Here is a 20,716-nt window from a genome sequence, read left to right on the forward strand (position 1 = left end):
AGTTGTAACCATCACTTCTTTCTCAAATATTCCCTTTCTGATAATTACTGAAATCTTTTATTATATCCATTACTCTAAGAAAACCAGAAAAAGTACAACCATATTTAAAATATGCAGTGAAGTCAACAAAATCCGGCATGCAAAACAGAACGCTATACTGGGAGACAAGATTAGTCTAAATTTCAAAACACAACTAGAGAAAAGGAACACTAGCTGAGACTTTATCTAGAGAAAACAATTTTCATGGTAAAATATTACTTCCTAATTTTGCCATGAACTGAAGTTATGAAAATGTGTTTGGCAGATTAAAAACATGTAGAAAGAGAAATATGAATAAAAGATATAAAAAGTACTGAGAGAGAAATCATTTCATCATTTTGGGCTCAATTTTCATGAAACTCTGCTTGCTATATACATCCTTACATTTATCCCAAATCCACGTCACCAAAAATAAAAAATGTATATAAATGTTTCCCTGCAGATCACGAATATCATATTATCTTCCATCTGTGCAACAGGATTCAATCTGAGAGTTTCACTCCTAACACCTACCCTAGCATGCCAAATTAATTAAGTTTTCACCTACCCTAGCATGCCAAAAACAAACAAACAAAATCATCATTTTATATGTGGAAAACACTGCAGATGTGACCTGGTTTTATTTCTGAAAGTATGACCCACAGGACATTCACAGACACTGGGTATAATGTGATAGACAGATGTCTCTCTCTCTCTCTTACACACACACACACACACACACAGAATGAGTACTAAAGTCAAAGAAGTTTTGGAAATACTGAGTTAAGAGTTAAACAGCTTCCCCTACGTAGGTAGTGCTTCTTTAAACCTTCAATAGGTCAGTGTGAATCACCTCAACTGAAATACAGATACAAAATAAGTTGTCAAAGTGTGGTCCCAGCAGGACCGGCATAACCAGCATCACCTCTCCCTACCTCTTCAGAACTTGTTAGAAATTCACTACCCTAGTTCAAATACGGAGGTGGGGAGGGTAAACCTAAAAGACTATTTATAAGCCCTCCGGGTGATTCTGAGGAATATTTAATTTTGTGAATCAATGGGATAGTTTCATAAATTTCTCTGATCCATTTTATTCCAGAAGCTCTTATTCTAGGGTCTCTAGGATACTTTGAGAAACTAGGACCCAATGCATTATTTCACTCATTTTACAGGTTAATTCACTCACTCAAAAAAACATTTATTGACTACCTTAACTATGTACCAGGCACTGAGATAGAACCTAGAAAAGAAACAAGGAAATGAACCCAGAGCAGTTAAATGACTGTGCAGTCCTGCTGCTATTATAAACTGAGCTAGTGTTCTCAATTAGGCCTCTTGACTGACAGCTCATACTATGTACAAAATACTCAAACTTGAAATCCTGCTGGGTTTTGGGGGTGGGGGTATGGGGTGGAAATAATAAATCTCATCGTTTCAAATGGTTCATTTTTTCATGAGCATAAATATCTCCTAGAAAATAAATATAAAAATTGGCTCATGCATCCTCCCCATCTATACAGTAAAACTATATTTTAACTTGATCAATTTCATTGATTCATTCACTTAAAAAATATTTATTAATGCCAGGCCCTGTACTATATCATACACAATGGGAATCAGCAATAAAATTAAGTCCCAGCCCTTAGCTCTTATTCTTATGGGAAAGTGATCTAAAAATAAAAAAACAAGAGTATGTAATATAATACCTCATTATGAGGAAAAAATGCATGAGGATGGGGAGTGACATTCTGGATAAAGGAAAGAACATCTCTCAAAAGTAGACAACCCTTTTGTAGAGTCATGATTAACGTGAGGGCCCCAAGGATGGGCCACAATCAAGATGAAAGGATTCTAGGCAAAGAAAGCAAAAAGTACAAAGACCATGGGGGTATGAATATGCCTGTTGTGTTCCTGTGCTAAGTAGACATATAACTTTGCAAATGTAATCAAGAATTTACAGATTAGATCATGAAGCCGAAAAATGTTCAGAATGAAAATAAATTATATCACATAATTTCAAAGAGACTAAACTGTGCTAGTGTTTCCTAAAAGTTTAATACCATGTAAATGTTATAGATTTTAGTATCAAAACAGGCTTATAAAAAGTCTTTCTTAAAGTAAAGATCACCTGTCCTTTAGTCTTTAAAAAGCTTCCCATTTTCTATAATTGCATAGGTAAAGACAGGCCAGGTAAATCTGGGTTCATTACTTCAACCTAACTACAGATTTAAAAAAAAAAAAAAGAAAAGGAAAGGAAAAAAGAAAAAGAAAAACCACCATGTTCAAAGGCAAAGGAATTTTTCTTTATTAAAGGAACATATTTATTTGACGTTTTCTTTCCAAATTAAACTTAGGACTGTATAATTTTTCACACTAATACATTCTATTACCAAGGTAAGAAAAAAACGTTAGGTCATTCCTCAAAGATGGCACTAGTACTAAAAACAATCAGCTAATATTTCACTGCTTACTATCTGCAAGGCACCTTGCTACATACCTATGCTAAGTTATCTACTAACAACTACTTAGCTACCAACAACTCCAATGAGGCAGGTACTATTATTATCATCCCCCTTCTGTATATATAGACACTTTGGAAGGTAAAGTAACTCCCCAACATCATATAGATAGTAAGCTATGGAGATGAAACCCAAACATTGAAAGATTAACTTCAAATTCCTATTAACTATTTAGAGAATCAATTTGCAAATTACTTTTCCTCCCTAGTTTTGTAACTGCTTCTAGAAGACATTAAGAAAAGTTATATTTAAAAATTATATATTATTCTGAATTACAAGTCAACAAAAAGTTTTTATTTAGCAAGCTCCTCTTCAATGCTTGTTATAAAAATCAAAACTGCATATAATTTTTCTGACTTTAATTAGAAATGAGACCTGCAATATTTCAAAACAAACACTTGTGTACATCTACAGAACTCCTCCTCCCTGTGAAAGGCAAAATTAATGTTTTTCCATTGAAGACTTTTTGCTTTAAACATAAATCTTTTTTTTTTTTTTAAGATTTTATTTATTTATTCGACAGAGATAGAGACAGCCAGCGAGAGAGGGAACACAAGCAGGGGGAGTAGGAGAGGAAGAAGCAGGCTCACAGCGGAGGAGCCTGAGGTGGGGCTCGATCCCATAATGCCGAATCACGCCCTGAGCCGAAGGCAGACGCTTAACAACTGCGCCACCCAGGCGCCCCTAAACATAAATCTTAAACATGGATAAATACTAACATTTGCTATCAGAACAAAGAATATGAAAATAATCTGACTTTTTAAAAATTTTTATTTATTTATTTGAGAGAAAGAGAGAGAATGAGCAATGCGGAGGGGCCGAGGAGGGGGAAGGGAGGGCTAAGAGAAGCGGACTCCCTGCTGAGCAGGGAGCCTGATGCAGGGCTTGATCCCAAGACCCCAGGATCATGAACTGAGCCAAAGGAAGAAGTTTAACCGACTGAGCCACCCAGTCACCCCGAAAATAATCTGACTTTTTAAAAAGGGAAGAAAAGCACAGCTTTATTGGCTCTGTCAGTGACCTAGCTCTTCAGTGTCAAACTTATCAGTTCAATAACCATCTAATAGGAATTTTTGTTCAAATCAGGTTTTTCTACAAAGAAGAAACATCATTTTTAGCACAACAGCAGTCAGCGCTGTATAGTGTAGAAACTGATGTGGGAAAAAAAAGGGAGCTTTAGATCTCTATTTTATATTTATGTGTGTATATATATAAATATATGTGTGTGTATGTGTGTGTGTGTGTGTGCGTGTGTATACACATATACATAAATGTGTAAAGAAAATCAAGAATATATTATTAATAGGGCACCTGGCTGGCTCAGTCAATAGAGCATATGACTCTTAACATCAGGGTCCTGAGTTTGAGCCCCACATTGGGCCGAGAGCTTACTTTAAAAAAAAAAAGAATACATTATCAATAAAATTTGTCCAAATCATACAATGTAGCAAACTGCACAAATCTCAACTGTCTGTGGAACGAGAATGTTTTTTAAGTTTATTTATTTAAGTAATTTCTACAACCAACGTGGGGCTTAAACTCAAGACCCTAAGATCAAGAGTTGCATGCTCTTCCAACTGAGTCGGCCAGGTGCCCTGAGCAAGACCATTTTCTAGGTTACAACTTATTTTTTCTTAACGGTTATTACAAGAGTTTCCACAGGAAGTAGTTTTGGGGGAGTGAGGGGAAGAAAGTCATTTCTAAGAATGTGGTATTTAATGAATTAAGCAACCCTATTAACAGTTTAACACAGTCACAATTTAATTCATCTAGGAAGAAAGATATCAGAGTCATTTATCCACTGCATTTATGAGAAACGGAAAGGTAGAATAAAACAAAATCAAAGAACCAGCCAGCTCCCTGCCTTCTAGCCAAAAGTTTAAGTGGTAAACCTTCAGAAGAGCTATTAATGAATTGGGAAACATTATGTTTCACTTTCTTTCATTATTCCTCAGGCACTCTACTGGAGATGTAAGACACAACACAATTCAAAAGTCAGAATATAAATAAGAATCAAGATGTATACATAATCCACATCTGAATATTTAATACCTACAAAATAAAACTGGTTGAAAAACTTCACAGGATTATTCCTATAAAATATTAGGCAGAAAGAAACTACAAGCCTAAGTCACAAAGCTTTCCCAAAAAGCAAAAAAATGACTGCTTAAAAAAATTACAGTTAATATGGAATAACACAGCAACAGATAAGTTCTTAAACTAAAGAAAGGCTTGGTATACTGTATGCTGCTGAAATCAATCACCTCTCTAGTCTAGAACTAAAAGAAAATCAGAAATGGCTTTCTTTCCCCAGAAAAGAATTCCAAACTAATCATCTGCAGCTGCCTGATAGGACAAAATTTCTTACTTTTGGTCTCAAAAATTAAGATTCCTCTTACTGTTTATTCAAATGAAGGAAAATGTGATGAAAATGTCTTCATGAGCTCTAGTTTATTAACAATCAAAGTCTAACCAACTAAAATAGGGAAGCTGAAGGGACTCCATTTTAGAAACACTCCATCTCTGCTCTTTTCTGTTAGGCTTCATTTACTCATGTTCTGTATTTTGTTTCTGAATCAGCCAGAGAAACTATGTCCCCACTTCAAGGGAGAAGCAAGAAAGTGAATCATTCTCTGAGTTTTGTCCTAGGCCCCAAACACCTAACAACATCCAAGAAGAGCCAGATCCTGAACATGTTCGAGGACATTAGCTTTGAACAAACCTCAGCTGACACTGGCATCAAAAGCCCTACCTTTGGTCATTTATGAAATGACACCTATTGTTCACCTGACACCTTTGACTGGACCCTACCCAGGATTCCTGAAGGAACACATACCCTAGACCTCTTTCCAATATAAATCTCTAACCCCAAACAACGACAAGACTCATTCTCCTCTCCTTTTCAAGTCTCCCAGACACTCCATCTGCTAGTCTCGGTACTCACGACTACTCAATAAACTCTGCTTTCACTTTTTCCTGCTCATATTTGATTTCTATCCTGCATGAAGCCAAGAACCCTCTTGGCTGCTCCTGTGGGAGCATCCCTGGGTTCTTGGACCCAAACTACCTACGTCACAACCAAGTGTTATAAATTTAAAAAGGCCTACATGAAATGGATTTTATCCCATGGTAAATATTTATATTGTTATTGAATTGGTAACTTTCTGACTTAAGTGCTAGATAGATTCAACTTGATCAAGTGGCTAATAACTTAAAGACCAGTATTTGGTTAACAATGATTTCTAGGATATTTTGCCAAGACGATTTTAAGGAAACCAAATTTCAAAAAGGGACCTACTTTTCAACAGTCCTTTCCTACCCATATGAAATGAGACTCTTAAACCAAAGAGACTAAGTCTCACTTCAAACCCTCCCATATTGTCTTTTTAAATTCTAGTGACTTAATGAGAAAAAAAAAAAGTTTTCTCTTCAACATTTTAAACATAAACAGATTTCTAAGCTCACACTGCTTTTTAACCAATGATCTACAAAACTCAGACAACAAAACACTAAGCACAGCTCAAGCTTTTACACTCTAAGAGAACCAACATTCCCAGTGCTCTACATATGGATGGGTTTTCCAAACTCTATAATGACAGTCCAAGACAATTTAGACATATAGACATATAATAACAACTCAAGACAATTCAGAAATACACATCCTTTCCAAATCCAAAAAGAGTGATTACATCAAATAGGAATGTGCCTAAATTTCACAAATATACCATATACCTTCTCCAATATTCTACTCAATTTCTTTTGACAGCTAATTTAAAACTGCTTTTTTTTTTTTTTACAAGTCTGTATATAAGTTTAGTAATTCAGAAACCTTTAAAACCAAAGTTTTGGTGATAAATTACAATAAGAGGGGGAGCAACATACTATAAATCAATTTATCAAGTTGACTTAGCAAAAAAATACACTTAAGTTGATATAAAAATTTGTGAACAGGGCACTCAAAGAATTGGTCTCTCTACTAAAAAAATCATAGGCTGGCAAAAACTGACAGAATCAACTCTCAAATCAAAAACTTAAAACAACCAAGGAAATACTTAATGAAGAAAAAGGCTGCTGAATTTTGGTAGGAAGGCACTGTGGCATTTTTGTTGACCTGTCTACTCTCTCCCACTGTCCAGAGAAGCAGTGCCGGCTGTGGGGACAGAAGCTTGTCTTCCTGTTGCAGCTTACTGGTAGGTGGGGGCTAAAACAGACCTTGTTCTTAAAAGACTGTTTTAACCTGTCTGGCAGTTCCCTGGGGGGCTGGTGCAGAGGCTAATATTTACTTCAAAACACCACTCCAATGCAGCTACAATGACTTTCTGGGTGTCTGCCAAAAGGTTAAGGCCATACATTAGCAGACAAAGGACTAGGAATAAGACAAGCAGCAGACACAACCAAAAGCCAGGGAAGAAAGACGCCAAAGAGAAAGTTTTGTGAGGGAACAGGGGCTTGGATGGGCTGCCATATATACCAGGGAAGACAGAGTGCAAAACGCATGCCTATAACCAGATGTGTGCTCAGAAAGACCTGAGAAGACCCTAGACTTGCACCCTGACAGACCTGTGGATTTGGCACAAGCAGGTGAAGGTGAAGGTGAAGGTGAAGGTGAAGGTGAAGAAGCGCTGTAGACAACCTAGGCTCAATGATCAAGAAGTGCTCCAACTCAAAGACAAGCTACAAAGACCAAGAGAGTAGTAATTGTTTCTCCTCTCTGAATCAAAAAAAAAAGCTGTCTGCTGAGAAAATGGAACAGAAATGTCAATGACCATACATAAAAAGAAATACAGTCTTTGCGGGGGGGGGGGGGCTGTTTTTTTTTTTGTTTTTTTTGTTTTTTTTTAAGAAAAGTCACTGAACAAATTCAACCACTGCAACCCTCAACAATCAAAAACAACAAACCTTAGGGAAGGGTAGAATCTAATGTACAAAATTATGACAGTATAACATTCAAAATACAAAGTTTTCAACAAAAAAACTACAAATACAAAAAACCCCAAAAGTATGACCTATTCACAGGAAAAAAATGGACTGACAGAAATCATCCCTCAGCAAGGCCAGACATTGGACTTACTAGAATGACTTTAAATCAACTGTTTTAAATATGCTCAATAAACTAAAAAAACCATGGACAAAGAACTAAAGGAAATCAGGAAAACAATAATAATAATAAAAAAAACGACTATCAATTGAGAGAAAGAAAACATAAAAAAGAAACAAACAGAAATCCTGATGCTGAAAGTACAACTGAAATCATAAGTTCACTGGAGGGGTTCAACAGCAGATCTGAACAAGGAGGGGCAAAAATGAGCAAACAAAAAGACAGGACAATTGAAATTAACCAGTCTGAAGGACAGAGAGAAAAAAAATAAAGAAAAATGAACAGAGCTTAAAGTACCTGTGGGACATCATCAAACATACCAATATAAGTATAATGTAGTCTCAGGGAGGAAAAAAAAAGAAATGGGCAGAAAGAATATTTGAAAAGATAATTAAAAACAAAATCTTCCAAAATTTAATAAAAGACATGAATCTATATATCAAAGAAGCTCAATAAACTCCAAACAGGAAAAACTCAAAGCCATCTAGACTGACAGACATAATCAAACTGTTGAAAGACAAAGACACAATCTTGAAAACAGCAAAGGTGAAGCAACTCATCATGTTCTCAATAAGATTAGCAGCCATTTCTTATTAGAAACCATGGAGGCTAGAACCAGTGGACACACTAAAATGCTGGGGCGGGGGGGGGGAGATCAAAAAGAAGTCTACAACCAGCAAAACTATCTTTCAAAAATAAAGAAAAATTAAGACATTCCCATTTAACCAAAAGCTATTAATTATAGCTAACAAAATAATTCATTGCTAGCAGACATGCCCCACAAGAAATGCTAAAGTAGAGTCCTTCAAGCTAAAACAAAAGGAGAGCAGAAAGCAACTCAAAGCCGTATAAAGAAATAAACTCCAGTAAACGTAACTACACAGGGAAATATAAATGCCAGCATTATTGTATTTTGACTTTGTAACTCCTCTATTTTTCCTGATTTATATAATATACTTATAAATGTATGGTTAATGGGCACAGAATGCATAAAAATGTAATTTGTGACACCAACACGAAGGTGTAAGGAAAAGTAAGCTGTAAGGAGTGAAGTTTTTGCATGCTATTGAAGTAAAGTTGGTATGAATTCAAACCACTGTTCTAAATTTAGGATTTTTGTTTGTTTGTTTTAGATTTTATTTATTTATTTGTCAGAGAGAGAGAAAGCGTGCACGCACAAGCAGGGAGAGTAGCAGGCAGAGGGAAAAGCAGGCTCCCCAATAGGCAAGGAGCCCAATGAGGACCTTGATCTCAGAACCCTGGGATCATGACCTGAGCCAAAAGCAGACACTTAACTGACTAAGCCACCCAGGCGTCCCTAAATTTAGGATGTTAACTGTAATCCACATCATAACCACTAAGAAAATATGTAAAGAAGTATACAGAAAAAAAATTCAGGAGGTAATCAAAATGAATTTTTTAAAAATTTCAACCAAACACAAAAAAAGGGAGATTGGAGAAAGTGAAGAACATAAAAAACATAACACATATAGAAAACAAATAGCAAAATGGGATAAGAAAGTCCTCTATTAATAATCACTTTAAATGTAAATGGATTTACAACTGTGTGGCATACACGTACAATGGAATACTATCTGGTAATTAAAAGCAATGAAATAACGATACGTGCTACAACATGGATGAACTCTGAAAACATTGTTAACTAAAAGAAGCCAGACACAAAAGATTACATAGTATTTAATTTCATTTATAATGAAATGTCCAGAATAGGTACATGTATACAGAAAGAGCAAGCAAATTAGTGGCTACCAGACTCTGGGTAAGGGGAGAGAACATAGTGACTACTAAAAAGTAAAGGTGTTCTTTTGGGAGTGATAAAAATGTTTTACAGTTAACACTGTGGTGATGGTTGCACAATTCAGACTATATGGAAAGTGACTGAATGATTTTAAATGTGTAAATTATTTTGAATGTGAATTATATCTCAGTGAAGTTTTGTGTGTGTGTGTTTTAAACTTTTTTTATGTGGTAGATAGACCAGCACTTTTGGCATGGACTAAGAGCTAGTTAAGAATGCAGAATCTTCTCCCCACCCCACAGCTGCCAAAACAGAATCCAGATGATTCCTTTGCACCTTAAAAGTTAGGATATAATGCCCTGGGGCAACAGTAGGTCACAGTGAGAAAACAGAGACCTAGTTAAGTGGCTTACCTAAGCTCATATGTTCAATTCATAAGACACATTTTACTCTTTGAATCACAGTTGTTTGCAAGTTGGTGTCTCCCAGCAGAAAGGGCACAAATTGTGTCTTTTTCACTTCCTAGCCCTAAAGCCTGGTACAGTGTTCTATATACGATACTCAAACATTTACCAAATGGCTAAAATGACCTCATAACACAGACCAATTTCCAAAGAGAGGCATTACATTTTGCCTAAATTAGCTCCATTACCAAAATAAGTAAATTTAACATAACATGCACTTGTATTCTAGTGAATGTTTGAAAAGATTTTTTTTTCAAAAAACATTGCAAACAAAATCCGAATCTGAGTTTCACCAGAATATCAAGGTTTCGCTGAGTAAATGGAAAATATATTTTGTAACTCAGAAAGTCAGAATGCTCTGACACAGAAAGATAACTCCTCTAATGAAATTAGCCAACACAGAGGGTTTTTTTTTTTAAGATTATTTATTTATTTGACACAGACAGAGAGCACAAGCAGGGGGAGTGGCAGGCAGAAGGAAAGGGAGAAGCAGGTTCCCTGAAGAGCAGAGGGAGCCCGATGTGGGACTTGATCCCAGAACCCCAGGACCATGACCTGAGAAGGCAGACGCTTAACCAACTGAGCCACCCAGCCGCCCTTATTCATGGTTCTCAACAAAAGTGTGCACAAAACTGTGAGCTTTACAGAAACAGACATAAAGGCTAAGTAAAGTTTCAGTCAAGAAGACTATCTTTGACTCCTTCCATTGGTAGGTAACCAAAGTAGATCTGTGCTCATTATCTTTGGTTTTTACAGGGGAACTAAAGAATAGAAAGGAATAACCTAAAGCAACCAAAATCTACTCACTAAGCTGAACTACTATTCTATAACAAAGTATATGGATTTGTGATGTTAAAAAGGCTCACTATGTAATGCCAACTGCCTTCATTTAAGTTTGACTTCTGAGGAAGGCCCCAGTAGGCTTTCACTCCTAGTGGAGATATCTTTTGGCCTAGGTTTAAATGGTCCAATTGATAATCTAGGGTCATAAAAATGGCTAATTCTTGGCCCTCGGGCATACAACTGATAAGCTGTCTTTAAAAGTTTGATACATTTAGAAAATCATATAAAAAAACATAAAAAAAAAAGAATGCAATTGTACCCAGTGTCTAGATCTTAAAGACAGTTTCAAAGAATGATATAGGCTACCCACAAGCAAGTGAGCCACAAAAGAAAGTGTCAGTGGAATTACTCATTCAGAACCTCAAGTAAAAGAAAAATCTTGCTACATTTCAGGCACCATTTCAGGCTTAGTCAGAAAATTAAAGCTGAGAGAAGTAAAATATTTTCAATAGAAGAAAGAAACCCTCTTTTCCTTTGACTCTTAGATTGTTTTCTCTCACAAAGAATCCTTTGTCCAAATGTTGATACAGACTTTACCTGAAACAATAAGAAAAAAATGCTACCCCGTTTCCAAAAAGGCAAAATGTACTGTTACGGAGGTATGGTCTGTAAGACTCCTTCATCTAAAGTCACAGTCTGACCAATCCATTAGCCACCACCAATTAATGCTCAGTGGTGCCACTTCTCAAATACTATCAAAAATTAAAATAAAAACCCTGAGAAAAAAACCCAGAAAACATACTCATAGCTCAATTCCTTTAAGTTTTACTGTCCCAGCTCCACCAGTGACTCTTAAGGCTCCTGAGCCAGTGATAATGAAGGATTGTTGGAAGGCAGGCAGGAAGGGACAAGGCTTTCCACCCCCCACCCCCGCCCTAAGAGGCAACCACCCTTAACAGGATTTTACACCACCCTAGAAGGAGCCCCGCCACCCTTTCCCATGTGACAAAAAACTGACTGGATGACAGGCACAGGGAGGGTTAATCAGATTAAAATAGCCTGCCAACAAGCCCATAAAAACCCCTAGACTTAAAAATTCCAGTGGCAACCCTCTTAGACCCCCTCCTTCCTCGGGAGCTTTGTACTATCACTTTGCTATCCTCAATAAGCCTTAATTTGCTACCCACCACTCTGTCTGGTCTACCTATTCATTCTTTGAAGCAATGTGACTAAAAACCATGGGCACCAACGGAGAAAAAATCCTGTAACAGTAAGGTTACTGCCATCAACACATAGTGTTTCATTCCTTGGCTATGAAAACAAAATACAGAATTCCTTAAGTTATCAACATTAATCTTCTTTAAAAAGGATTTCTAAATCACAGTCTCAGCCTGCTATGGACTGAACTGTGTCCCAGTAAAATTCATGTTGAAGCTTTAATCTCCAATATGATGGTAATTTCCTTGGGAGGTAATTAGAGTTAGATGAGCTTGTGTGGGTGAGGCCCTCGTAATGGGATTAATGGCTTTATAAGAGGTGGAAGAGAGAGAGCAATCACTCTCTCAGCCACCAGTCCATGGTATTTGATTACAGTAGCCTGACCTGACTTAAGACACAGCCTACGAACAGATAATACCAAATAAAAGTTGTGTAGCAGTCATGACACTGAACTTGCAGACAAAATGCAACTGAATGCCCAGGCAAGTTTTATAGTCAAAATCTGAACCTTCAAAATTTATGATAGGAACCCTAGAGTTGCAGCATAACAACACTAAAGTGGCAACCTTGGTCTTAGACCACATCATCCACAAGAAGAGAACGATACTATGAAAGTCCCAGACACTTGCTTTATCTAGAGTGAAATTGACACACTTTGTTTTGAGAAATTAATTAATATCTCAAAGGTATGTGAGTTTTCGGTTTCCTTTAAATCTTAATGAAAAGCTTATTTCATACAAGAACATCAAATGACCAGCTAGCCTTAAAAAAACCATCCCAAGATCACCATAGCCAAATTCAGCAAATAACACTCCACTAAGCCAACCTAATTCCAAAAGCTAGTAGCCTGTGTGTCCAGAAGAGAAACTGACCTTAACAGCCTTATTATGTCATAGGTTAGTAGAAGCAACACGAAAGGTTCAAATCTTTTAGGAAGGTTACCTCAATCTAATGTAAAAGTTGTTGTAAAAGTCGGCCTGAGGTACCAAGGTGATAGGTAAAATGAACAGGACAGAAAGTGATAGAGGGAATCAAAGATGTTCAACTATATACATAAACATGGATTAACTAGAAGAAAATCAACCTAACTATAGCACTGCCAAATGAAACATGTGCTAAAGAAAAGTATCTGAAAAGTTAACAGGTAGGGGAAAAACACTAACAACAAATTACTCCACAAAGTACATGCTCTCAATTTTTATAACATCAAGCTTTAAAAGGTCAAGAATTCCCTTACTGAACTCACAGTAAGTCTTCAAAGTATATTTGTTAAGTGGATAAGATACCTACTAATCCAGAATTCTGACTGTTTTTTTCCTATTTGCACATGAACTCTGAAATAATTAATTCTCAGATCAATTAAACCTTATTTAAATGAAAATCCTAAAATACTTTTTTTCCAAGTCAAATGGTGTTTTAAAGTTTCTATGTCATTATACTGCTCAAAATGTTCAAATAATGGGAAACACCATTTTCTTACTGCCCCACTGAGGAGGTCTTCTTCTAAACTGGAAGAGAAGGACTCCAGAATAAATGATGATATGAACTCCATGAATTCAGATTAGGGCCCTCTGGGGAAAAGGAAGATGATTTATATCAAGTGACAGGCCTACCAAATCTCTATGGAATAATAATCCAAGATCTTCTTATAAACTAAGTATTAGGAATAGAAGGGAGAGGAAATGAGTAAAAAACAGTATGACCTAAAGAGATAAACTAAGGGCAGAAAGTAATAAAGCAAAATAACAATATTCCCAATACTTGCTGTATTATCAATTATCTCCACTCACCAATTAAAGCAATCTGGTATCTTCCTAAGGAGAAATTTTAAGTATTTGAAGAAAAGGCCATTACTTCAGGAGTAAGTGAAGTCTGTTCTTCTTATAGTTCAGGAAGGTTCTTTAGGCTTTCCATAACCTCTAAGAACACTCAGATTTTGGGACATAGTAAGTATTCAAAGACTGACACCTCTATAGGTATTAATGAGCAGCCTGTTAATTCCAAAAGTAGATGAGACTGGCATACTAAACTAGGTGCCTAACTCCATTTTCTAGCCCGTCAATCTATTCTACACACTGTGGCCAGATTATGGGTAAGATCATTTGCCAGCTGCATATGACCTTCAAAGCTAAATCCTAACCAATAAAATCTGAAGTAGAGCATCCAAGGCCCCCCCAAATCTGATTCCACCATACATTTTCTACCCGTAACATATTCTAGCCCGGTACTATATACTGGGACATTCACAGTGATCTGAATATTGCTGCTTCATGGTCTTCCTCATCTCTGCCCAGCACTACCCTTCGGTTCTCACCACCAAAGTCATGTTGTCTAAGGCATTATCTGATTTTCACTGAAATTAGAAGTAACCGCTCCTTTCTCTGAATTTTCACACTCCATTTTTTGTACTTCTCTTAGTCATTTACCAGGCTCTATCTTATTTTCTGGTGAGTGATTTATGTACACAAATAGTATGCTCCCCGATCACAAGAACTCATTACATCATCTTTGTGTCTCCCACAAGGCCTACTACACATTTCTATAAAGATCAGCTGATTGACTAATGGACACCTCAAAAACTCTGTGGTAAAGATAAATACATTTTAAGAAAAAAAGACATGTTTATATATGTTACATTTTAAACTTGAAAATCAAGAGTCCAAATCAACTATGCATTAATTCTTAAAATTACTAATGTCCATCCTTTAGTCTACATCCAAGTATTTTCACTTCTCACAAACAGATAACCAAATGCTATGGTCTGAATATGGGTACCCCCCCTTCCAACTTTATATATTGAAATCCTAACTCTCAAACATGAGGTATTGGGAGGTGTGACTTTTCAGATGTGCTTAGGTAATGAGGGTGGAGCTCTCACAAATGGAATTAGTGTTCTTATAAAAGAGACCTCATAGAGCTCCCTATCCCCTTCCACCATCTGAGGACAGACAGAAGACACCAGCTATGAACCAGAAGAGGGCCTCCTCCAAACACAACTGGATTGGACCCTTGATCTTGGATTTCCCAGCCTCCAGAACTATGAGAAATAATTTTCTGTTGTTTGTAAGCGACCCGGGCTATGGTATTTTGCTACAGCAGCCCAAAGAAATTAAAACACCAAACTTACCTCAAACAAGCGTAAATCAGCAGGAACTCTGTCCCCAACAGAAAGGCAAACTGTATCACCTGGAACCAAGTCTCGAGCAAGTGTATGTTCCAATTTTCCTTCACGCACACTATAACATGAAACAGAAACAACCATGGCTGAAAAAAGAAAGCCACACCAGTTATTTAAAAAAATGCTTTCTAGTGGGCTTACCTGAGGAAAAACATATTGTAGTATTATTATCACTTCAAAGAAGGTAGGTCAAATATAAGAAACTAAGCAAACAATTATTTTTCTATTCTTGGTAATTAAGATGTTCAGATTACCAAAAAAGCATTGGAAGAAGTAACCAGTTATTGTTCAAATGTGAAATGTGAAAACTGAAGCAACCTTCTTATTCATCTGGGTCTGTCTGATTGTACATCACTGCAACCCCAACAGTGCTTAGCACATAGTCACACACACACAAAAAACTGTCTCAATAATCTTAACATTACAACTTAAAAGTTCTAATATTACAACTTGCTACACTGAACAGAACATGAATTTTTCATGTCAGACTAATGATTTCTACCTTATGTTTAGACAAATCTGGTGACACAAAGTATATTGTACTACTCACATTCAATTTCTATTTTTAAGAGTGAAAATCCATTTTCATTTGTCTCCATGTATTCTTTTTTAATTGATACGTTAGTCACCATACAGTACATCATTAGTTTTTGATGTAGTTTTTTATTTCCTCTTTGATTTCTTGGTTGGCCCATTCATTGTTTAGTAGCATGCCATGTAGCTTCCATGTATTTGTGTTCTTTCCAGATTTTTTCTTGTGATATTTCCAGTTTCATACCATTGTGGTCAGAAAAGATGCATGATATAATTTTAATATTTTTGAATTTATTGAGACTTGTTTTGTGGCCTAATATATGATCTATTCTAAAGAATGTTCCATGTGCACTTGAAAAGAATATGTACTCCACTGTTTTTGGATGGAATGTTCTGAATATACCTATTAGGTCAAGTTGGTCTCATGTGTCACTCAAAATCATTGTTTCCTTGCTGATTTTCTAAAAAAAAAATCAACGGTCTAAAATCTTTGGGACACAGCAAAAATTGTTCTAAGAGGGAAGTTTATAGCAATACAGGCCTACCTCAGGAAACAAGAAAAATCTCAAATAAACCTTACACCTAAAGAAGCTGGAAAAAGGAGAATAAACCCAAAGCCAGTAGAAGGAAGAAAATAATAAAGATTAGAGCAGAAATAAATAAAATGGAGACTAAAAAAAACACAACAGAACAGATCAATAAAGCTAGGAGCCAGTTCTTTGAAAAGATCAACAAAATTGATAAACCTTTAGCCAGACTCAAGAAAACAAGAGGGAGGACTCAAATAAAATCAGAAATGAAGTAGGAAAAATAACAAACAATACCACAGAAATAAAAAGAATTATAAGAGAATATTATGACAAATTATATGCCAACAAATTGGACAACTTTGAAGAAATGGATAAATTCCTAGAAACATATAAACTTCCAAGACTAAATCAAAAAGAAAGAAAATTGAACAGACGAATTACTAGCAATGGAATTCAATCAGTAGTCAAAATATTCCCAGTAAAAGTCCAGGACCAGGTGGATTCACAGGTGAATTTTATCAAACATTTATAAAGAAGACTTAATACCTATTCTTCTCAAATAATTCCAAAAATAGAAGACAAAGAAAAGCTTCCAAATTCATTATATGAGAACAGCATTACCCTGACACCAAAACCAGATTAACACACTACAAAAAAACAAAAACTACAGGCCAATGTCTCTGATGAAGACAGATGTAAAAATCCTCAACAAAATATAAGCAAACCAAATCCAACAACACATTAAAAATATCATTCACCACGATCAAGTGGGATTTATTCCAGAAATGCAAGGGTAGTTCAATATTCCCAAATCAATCAACATGATGCATTGTATTAGCAAGAGAAACGATAAAAACTATATGATCATCTCAACAGATGCAGAAAAAGCATTTAACAAAGTACAACATCCATTCATGACAAAAATTCAACAAAGTAGGTTTAGAGGGAACATACATCAACATAATAAAGGCCTTATATGAGAAACCCACAGCTAACATGATACTCAATGATGAAAAAGAGCTTTTCCTCTAAGATCAGGAACAAGGCAAAGATGTCCACTCTCACCACTTTTATTCAACACAGTACTAGAAGGCCTTGACACAGCAATCAGACAAGGAAAAAAAAGAATCCAGTTTGCTAAGGAGGAAATAAAACTGTCACTATTTGCAGATGACATGTTACTATATGTAGAAAAACCCTACAGATTCCACCTAAAAACTACTGGAACTGATAATGAATTCAGTAAAGTAACTGGATACAAAATTAATATGCAGAAATCTGTTGCATTTCTATGCACTAACAAAGATGAAGCAGAAAGAGAAATTAAGAAAACAATCCCATGTACGACTGCACCAAAAAGAATGAAATACCCAGAAATAAACTTAACCACAGAGATTAAATACCTATACTCCAAAAGCTATAAACACTGATGAAAGAAAGTGAAGATGACACAAACAAATGGGAAGACAGACACATAGATCAATGGAACAGAATACAGAGCCCAGAAATAAACCCACGCTTATATAGTCAATTAACCTACGACAAAAGAGGCAAGAACATACAATGGGGAAAAGACATCTCTTCAATAAATGGTATTGGGAAAACTGGACAGCTACATGCAAAAGAATGAAACTAAACCACTTTCTTTCACCATACACAAAAATAAACTCAAAATGAATTAAGACCTAAATGTAAGACCTAAAACTATAAAACACCTAGAAGAAAAAACAGGCAGTAATTTCTTTGACATCTGCCACAGAAACATTCTTCTAGATATGTCTCCTCAGGCAAGAGAAACAAAAGCAAAAATTAACTGTTGGGACTACATGAAAATAAAAAGCTTGTGCACAACAAAAGAAACCATTAAAAAAGAAAAAAAAAAAAAAAACACAGCCCAGCAACCTACTGAATGGAGAAGATATCTGCAAATAATATATCCAATAAGGGGCTAATATAATATCCAAAAGATCTAAAAGAACTCCTACAACTCGACACACACACACACACACACACACAAAACAAAAAAACAAAAAAAAACCCACACACAACAAATACTCTGATTAAAAAGGGGCAGAGGACATGAATAAACAGTTTTCCAGGAAAGACACACAGATGGCCAACAGACACATGAAAAGATCTTCGACATCACTAATCATCAGGAAATGCAAATCAAAACCACAATACGATATCACTTTACATCCGTCAGAATGGCTACAACCAAAAAGACAAACAAGTGTTGGTGAGGATGTGGAGAAGAAGGAACCTTCATGCACTGTTGGTGGGATGCAAATTGGTGCAGCCACTGTGGAAAACAGTATGGACATTCCTCAAAAAATTAAAAGTAGAATTACCATATGATCCAGTAATTCCACTACTAAGTATTTACCAAAAGAAAATGAAAACACTAATTCAAACAGATATATGCATCCCTATGTTTATTGCAGCATTATTTGCAATAGCCAAGATACGCAAGCAACCCAAGTGTCCATCCACAGATGAATGGATAAAGACAATGTGGCACATGTACTCACACACACACACACACACACACACACACGAATATTACTCAGCCATAAAAAAGAATGAGATTTTCACCATTTGCAACAACACAGATTGACCTAGAGAGGGTATAATGCTAAGTGAAATAATTTAGACAGAGGAAGACAAATACTGTATGACTTCACTCATATATGGAGTTAAAGAAGCAAAACAAATCAACAAAGAAAAAAGTGCCAAACAACAACAACAAAAAAAACAGACTCTTAAATACTGAGAAGAAGCTGGTCTTGCCGGAGGGAAGATAAGTGAGGGTATGGGTAAAACAGATAAAGGGGATTAAGAACATACTTACAGTGGTGAGTACTGAGTAATGTATAAAACTGCTGAATCATTATATTATACACCTGAAACTAATATAGCACTGTATACTAATTATACTTCAATTAAAAAAAAATAGAAATCCATATCAGAAACAAGGATCATACCAATGGCATTCTGGTGGCATAAGTTTACTCAGTTCTTCAAGAGATTTTTCTGAACGATATTCCTAGTTATAAAAAAAAAAAAAGCAGAATATTAAGAAAAAACACTTATAAAGAAATGCAAATACGTATGTTCCTATGGACATATTCCATGTCAGACTTAAGTAAATAATAATCTCATGTTTTAAAAACTTCCCCCAGTTCTTATCTTTTCCTTTACTTGAACTTATATTCCTAAAACATAAAAGTGTACCCCTTATTAAATAATGTTAAATTATAGTGGCCAAACAATTCTGACAATTAAATATTCCCAATTTTATATGTTAATATTCAATGTGAAGCCTAAGGTCAGTTTATTTATAAGAAAATAAAGAACCCTCATTAGTGTGTCCAAAAAGTATATAATTTTCAGTCATTAAAAGTTAAAATCATTGAGCCTCATGATTAAGATAATTTTACTTCTAGTGTTAAATGACGAAAGACATCAAAGACAATTAACTGTAAGCAACATCTGCTTTGAGGATTTAAGCACATGCTTACTGCAAAGGTTTATGGAGTAACTTTGCATAGAAAGAACATTTGTTAAATAAAGTGAGCTGTGGCTGGCACTAATTTCACAGATACCTTTCCCATCACCCTGAATTATCCAAAAGGGGACGTCCTCAGGAGCCCTAAGTCTGTGATGCTCCAGCATTTCTCTATGCATATAATCAAAGCTGAGGGTCAGAAACATCTTTCATCTCACCATACTACTTAGTCCACGTTTCCACGGGCAGTCTTGCTTCACATAACATCACCACTATTTTTGTCTCATTTCTGCACTAAATACACCAATCTTTTGATCTAAATTTAAAAAGGGAAAAGTCTGAGTAGTGGGAGTGAAAGCTGGGGAGTGTTTTGAAATGACTGCAGTGCTAGTACTATTCAAAATTTCACAACCATCAGAAACTTTTTGAAATAGCAAATGCAAAGCTATATAAGAGTAACTTAGAATCAAATCAGTATTTACTTAGGCAAGAGGAACAAATGTGAGAGTGAGGCAAATCTGAAATATTAAAATTCTAAGACACCCCTCCCCAACCGTAACAAGGATATTAAGGAATTTGGAAGTTTTACCCAAAAATTCCACAGAAGGCTAGAAAACACTCACCAATACTAGATCCTAGTAAGTAAAAGCTGCCCAATCTTTACATCCCTTTGCAGACTTCTTAGGCCTCACTTCCTATAACTCCAGAGATACTTCCGTATCAAAATGACTTTTTTTTTTTTTAAGATTTTTATTTATTTATTTATTTATTTGACAGAGATAGAGACAGCCAGCGAGAGAGGGAACACAAGCAGGGGGAGTGGGAGAGGAAGAAGCAGGCTCCCAGCAGAGGAGCCTGATGTGGGACTCGATCCCACAACGCCGGGATCACGCCCTGAGCTGAAGGCAGACGCTTAACCGCTGTGCCACCCAGGCGCCCCTCAAAATGACCTTTTAACATATCACTAAAAACCTGACAGCCATCTCTAATGAACACTTGAAAGTTATATTTTAAGTTTACTGTAAGGTGGCATCAATGTATGACAGTACAAAGCAAATTAGCTATTTTCACGGCTGTGAGGTTTTACAATGGGGTGAGAAATGGAGA

General features: G+C 36.0%; 1 protein-coding gene across 5 annotated transcripts in view; it reads right to left on the minus strand.

Moving 5' to 3' along the window:
- ATP2C1 (ATPase secretory pathway Ca2+ transporting 1) overlaps positions 1 to 20,716 on the minus strand; it is a 160,714-nt gene that overhangs the window by 58,369 nt on the left and 81,629 nt on the right. For all 5 annotated transcript variants that reach the window (XM_057315964.1, XM_026497001.4, XM_057315966.1 and 2 more), the window contains exons 6-7: positions 19,086 to 19,147; positions 14,987 to 15,095 (exon numbers count right to left, since the gene is read on the minus strand). In XM_057315964.1, coding sequence (XP_057171947.1) covers positions 14,987 to 15,095; positions 19,086 to 19,147 — 171 coding nt within the window. The remainder of the gene's footprint in view (positions 1 to 14,986; positions 15,096 to 19,085; positions 19,148 to 20,716) is intronic.

This window comes from Ursus arctos, unplaced genomic scaffold (assembly GCF_023065955.2).
Source record: "Ursus arctos isolate Adak ecotype North America unplaced genomic scaffold, UrsArc2.0 scaffold_20, whole genome shotgun sequence".
Lineage (NCBI taxonomy): Eukaryota > Metazoa > Chordata > Mammalia > Carnivora > Ursidae > Ursus > Ursus arctos.